At 41.3% G+C, this 5,935-nt stretch overlaps 1 protein-coding gene across 1 annotated transcript; it reads left to right on the top strand.

The window, feature by feature from the left end:
- Positions 1 to 898: 898 nt before the first annotated feature.
- Positions 899 to 1,807, top strand: cdk5r2b (cyclin dependent kinase 5, regulatory subunit 2b (p39); the record flags this gene model as incomplete). Its single annotated transcript, XM_083775949.1, has 1 exon — positions 899 to 1,807. The coding sequence occupies one exon, from the start codon at positions 899 to 901 to the stop codon at positions 1,805 to 1,807; it is 909 nt and encodes a 302-aa protein (XP_083632075.1).
- Between the last annotated feature and the right edge of the window lie 4,128 nt (positions 1,808 to 5,935).

The raw sequence follows: 5,935 nt of genomic DNA, 5'->3' as shown, positions 1-5,935 counted from the left end.
TCCATTTTCGCATTGCAAATTTCCAGGACGAAAGCCTGCCGTTTCTATTAGCTTGTATACAGTATTCCCCATCGATGATGTCATTGGAAGACGGTTTCTGAACTGCCCACAGCCCTCCTATGAGACACAGACCGAGTAGAAAAAAATTGCACAATTTTTTCATGATTATTAGTGAGGACCTATTATATGAAGATAGGTTGAAAAGTGGTGAAGTGGTCCTTTAAGTATAGGAAAATCCTATGCTTGTTATGTCTGTCCGCCAACCACCTCGGTGTATATAGAGACTAAAGACCATAATGCTTTAAGTTCAAGGTGGACTGTTACCTGGAATAGCTCAGCTCTCACCCTGCCCTGCCTGCATGCATCTAAGAATGGCAACCATTGAACCAACCTAACTAAAAACTGCATACGTCCAGTCAAATGAGTGAGTAATTGATTGTCCCTCTCATTGGCTCAGCTTGTTGTCAGTCAGATGGGAGCCAATGGCTGGCTTTTCTGAAACCCTGTAGCCGAGAAGGATGCCGTTTATCGAATTATCTCCTTTACTTTCGTGTGTATGTGACTGTGTGTGTATGTGTGTCGAGTTGGAGGGTGCTGCTGCTGCTGTGTGCGCATGCCGAGACGAGGCGCAACTGCGGGGGAATGAGCAGTTTGGTTGAAGGGAACAACGCGTCCCTTGGAATTGACTTTAAATCACAGAATACGCTCTGTTTATTTCTCAGCCGTTGAAGAAACGACCAAACGGACATAAATGCGATCGATGGAGTTGAATGTGTTGCCGTGACTCGCACCGCCTCTTCCACCTGCAGCTGCAGAGCCGCGCTCACGACACTAGAAGAACGCACGTCAAGGCAACAGCCGTTGTTACCCGGTGGTTCGGTTGATCTCGGTCGCAAACATGGGGACTGTACTCTCTATTTCCCCGATGTCAAAGAAGGGGGCTATAATGGACCTCGAAGCCTCGAAGGAAAACGGTAAGATCAAACGGCACTCGATGATTGTCTCCACGCTCACGTGGAAAAGACTGGTTCCCAATTCGGCTAAGAAGAAAAGTGCAAAGAAAGTCAACCCGAACCTCCTACCAAACGGCGCGCCGCCGACCATCCAGGTCAGCCAGGTGGCTCAACTCAACAACGAGAATCTGAAGAAATCGCATCAAAATGAAGAGAAGAAACCCAAAGCGCCAATTCCCGTACCCGTTCCCACGGTTCCGCCCCAAAACCTTCAGTCCGCACCGACCCAAGCGGTACTCGGCCAAAACGGTAAAATCTCCACGGTCCAGAAGCAACCCAGCAGCCTCTCTCTCCTCTCCCCGAGGCGGGTGGTCATCCAGGCTTCCACCGGGGAGCTGCTGCGCTGCCTGGGGAGCTTTATGTGCCGGAGATGCAACAAAGTGAAGGAGTTAACGAGCGGGGACGTGATTCTGTGGTTTCGAAACGTCGACCGCACTCTCCTGATCCAGGGCTGGCAGGACCAAGGGTTTATCACGCCGGCCAACCTGGTGTTCGTGTATCTGCTGTGCCAGGACGCCGTGACGGACGATATTGACAGTGCGAACGAGCTGCACGGTACCTTTCTGAGTTGCCTCTATCTCGCCTACTCCTACATGGGCAACGAGATCTCCTACCCGCTCAAGCCGTTCATGATCGAGGCCAACAGGGACGTTTTCTGGGAGAGGTCGCTCAGCATCATCAGCAGGATGAGTAGCAAAATGCTGCTGTTGAATTCAGACCCGCACTTTTTCACCGAGGTATTTCAGGACCTCAAAAACCAACACGAGGTCAATGAGTCAAATTTGGACCGTTGATTGTGTCTTGGGGAAGAAAAGTCGTAATGTTTTTTTTTTTTCTAGGAATATCTCAAAATCCCTGGTGGTGATTTTGAATGTTGAGGGTGACCTTTTCCATTATAGGTAGAATATACGTCTAAAATATGCAGGCTTTTAGGCCTATTTCAAGATGGTGTTTAGAGTTTTAGGAGACATCGTTCACTGCATGCCAACAGTACACGAAATATCTCCCCCATTTTTAATCCTTTGATTGAAATTGAGACAACCGTGAATGGTTTTGTAAGCTACACCTATAAATTAAGCTATCTCCAAATCGATCAAATGCAAATGAAGTCATTTAGTCTTTACACAATCATGTCAAGATAATTAACGATTAGCCTACTCTGGGCTTTAACTAAGTGGATGCTAAAGTTGAAGCGACTTTCTCTAGGAACGAGAATAGCAACAGGCATGCTTTTTTGGGACAGACGGCACGGAGCTGTCCAGGGTGCTGACCTGTGAAGGTGATTATAGCCCCTTGTCCCTCCCGGACACGCTGTATACTGTGTAGTGTAGGACATTACCACTGCAGGGCCACTAACGGGGCCAAAGCCAAATATTATAATAAACGCTTATAACAAATTAGTTGTAAACAGAAGGATAAAAATTACACATTTTAACCCATATTCCAACTCATACATTGTCTCTGATGGCCAGATGCAACAGGCATCAGATAAACTGTTTTAGGTTTCAAGTGAAATAATGAATAATGCACTGATGCAAAAAACCCAACAACTGGCATAAATTAAAAAAGAAACAAAAAAAAAACATTCTCTACAAAGTGGGTTGTTGATTCAGTGTTACAATGAGAGATTGTGAGCTGTTAAAATGTATATGGATGTATATAAAATATAGCTATTGAAGGGGAATGGAATACCCCTTCAATATCCCACAGTCCCTTGGACTAAAAACATAAAATGAACACTGAAGAAGATTGTAATGTGTATAATCTGCCAATGGCCTCCGAAATGTATTGTTTAGAAAATGGAAGGGAAGGGAGAGATTCAGGACTGTATAGCATAGGAATGTATAGTTCTGTTTTTGTTTTCGTCAAGAGATTATATTATCTGATGTGCCAACTATGAAATACTCTCGGCCTGAAAATAAGGTTTACATGTAAATACCCAGATATAAAGCTGATGTTCTTTTTATATTTGCTCTTTATTTATATTTTTTTCTCTGCCTGTTTCAATGGTGTTTGTGTATGTTGTAGTTAAAGCATAACAAAAGCAAAAGTTTGTTGGTTGAATGTTATTTGCCCTATTCTGTAAATGTACAGTGGAACCAAGCTTGCAGGGTTCAATTCACTTTAAATTCAGTCAATGCATTATTATTTATATTATTATTATTATTAATATGACTCTCCTTAAAACACTGATGGTATTGTAAAACTCTTGGCATGGAAAGTGTCTTATATTAATGAATAGATGACAGCAAAGGTTCTGTCATTAGGGAAATCAATTGCCGTTTCTATATTTACTGGAAGTGAATTGACCTCCAACCCCAGACACCAAGCTTTTAGGGCGACCCTGGTAGTTGTAATTGGGTCTGTGGTCCTCATAATGTGACCATTGCCATGCTGTGACGTGAGCCTGCTACTTTGGACAGTGGACTATGATGCTGCTACAGTATTTTTGCACAGCTGTGATCAAACAGTGAATAGAACTCTTATTGTCTTGCACAGTGATATAATGTAATGGTCATAATGCTAGTGTTTGCGTCTGGATACCAGAGTGTTCCCCTAAGGCTTTGCAGTTGTCACAATTCCTATTACTGGATAACATCAGTGAATACGACAGAACAACATTCATGTGTCACCCACAGACAATGATACGTATTAAGTGTTCAGTTCTCATTTGAAACTTTTTTGTGTTAGGTTCAGAAGTGAACAATGGGAATGCATTCTGGCATTCACCACCACATTGAGCGTTCATTCAATCTACATGTTAATGAATGGTGAATGCACTACTGTACTTGTTTATGACTAAGAAAAATAAATACAACTTTAGAAATACATTCACTGACTAATATTTCTTGTATCCATTTCTACTGGTCACACTTTTGTAATCTGACTCAGCCCAAGAGTGTATGTGTGCATGCATCTATACTGTATGTATTTGAAAATGTGTGCCTGCTGTGTGCCATGTGTGTGTGACCTGTGTACACAATAATATTTGTTCAGTAACAGATTGCAAAGGTGGTGATGAACTTGGACAGCCTCTTAACCACTCTCATCACCCACCATTGACGTTTAGAGACACCTAAGACATGGTTATATGCAATAGAAATGCCTCCATTACCATAACAAATAGAATAACTGCACACATGCACTGGCTGCAACTGTAAGATATATTGGCAGTAATATGGCATGTCATATTCACGTTCAAATGCTATTGGCCAAATTTGTCAGAGAGTTTAATTCGGCATTTGTCACAGTGGATTCAGTGATGTAGCGTATATTGGCATATATAGAAGACATATTTGGTAACTCATAAACTGCCCTGGAAAATCCAAATTGGGGCCATGCACTACAATGTAAACAGTAAAAAGTAAAATACATAAATATTAAAAGCTAATCAGTAGTTATAAGCTACCTTTCAATCTGTCATATAGTGATGACGATGTATACATTTTCTGTGATAAGATGTCACAACATTAAAAGCTAATCAGTAGTTATAAGCTACCTTTCAATCTGTCATAATAGTGATGACGATGTATACATTTTCTGTGATAAGATGTCACAGAGTCGAAATATAGGACAACAATAGTTAGATTCTTACCATATACAGGTATGCAAATGCAACAATTCTTTCATGCAGTGGGATTTGTGTTTCGAATATTTTTAAATTGAATATGCAATTTGAGATGGACTTGGTTTATCTGCTAAGCTCTTAAACAATTTGAATAGTATATACAAATAACATTTTGTCACAAAAGAGTAGCTTTCACCATACAAGGCCTTTACAGTGCATTACATGTATGTGTGTATAGACAGGGGTTTCCTTCTGTTTTTGTGAATTGAACACGTGGGCCCAAGGTTTCCTTCACTTGATTGGTTGGAATTTGCTGCAGTCTCTGATAGAACCGTGTCTCCATCTCCTTCCCTCCATCGCTCTCTCCCTCTCCCTTCCCCCTAAGCCTCATTTTTGCTTCGTTGTACTAGCGGTTGCACGCCGAAAATAGCCGATATGCGACCTTACAATGAATTGCATCCACAGGATGTTGTGAGCTTGTAGATCAGCTATTCTTTGCCACGTGGCACTGTCGTATGACGGCGCATAAATTAGGCATTATAGGGACACATTTCTTTATACTTGTAGAGCAGTGAAATAGAAATGCAAGCAGACAGACACTGACAGAGTAAGGGAGAGAGACAGAAATACAGCGTGTGTGTTAAAGACAGTGAAACAAGGTGCTAGAAAGCTGTTGGGAGTACACATTTTGAAGATTGTTAGTGTGAAGGTCTAAGGCTGCTGATTTGTTAGGTTTTACTTGCATTTGCTCTGATCATAAAGACATCATCAGTTGATGGTACAGAGGATTGTATGTCTCTAAATGTTTGTATGTCTTTAAATGTTTTGATGAATTGAACAATGTGGACCCTGTTGTAAACAAGTGTAATGCTTAATTGGGTCGTCCACTCACAGTTGACAGTCTTTGTATTGAGTTTGTGCTTAAAATGTACTGTAAATTCTACAAACTGTTAATAAAGATTTCAATCAATCAATCAAAGGACTACGTCTACGAGACTGCTCGCCCCAATTCCAAGCAATATAAGAATACGAGACGGCTATCCATATATTCTTTTGAACCATTTGTGCTTTCCTGTGTCTGATAGTATACATTTGTTTAGTATTAAGCTACTTGAAGTGAAAGTCCACTTGGTCTTATGTGCTTCACAAACATCTGTCTCGTGAATTAACCTATTACAATACAAATACATGTATGTTGAAGGAAGAAGAAAACATCCATTTCTCCTCCCAATTCCTTTCAGTAGTAGTGCTTCATGATGATGTGAACCTTTCGCCCAGGAGCAAAGTTATGTAATACCGTGGCAGTGGCTCGCCTCGGTACATGAATCTTCTTTTCATTATTAAGATTCACCAC

This window comes from Protomyctophum parallelum, assembly GCF_964188405.1.
Source record: "Protomyctophum parallelum genome assembly, chromosome: 11".
NCBI classification, from domain to species: domain Eukaryota; kingdom Metazoa; phylum Chordata; class Actinopteri; order Myctophiformes; family Myctophidae; genus Protomyctophum; species Protomyctophum parallelum.
The sequence above is the reverse complement of the archived record's forward strand: the minus strand, read 5'-3'. Positions and strand labels throughout refer to the sequence as shown.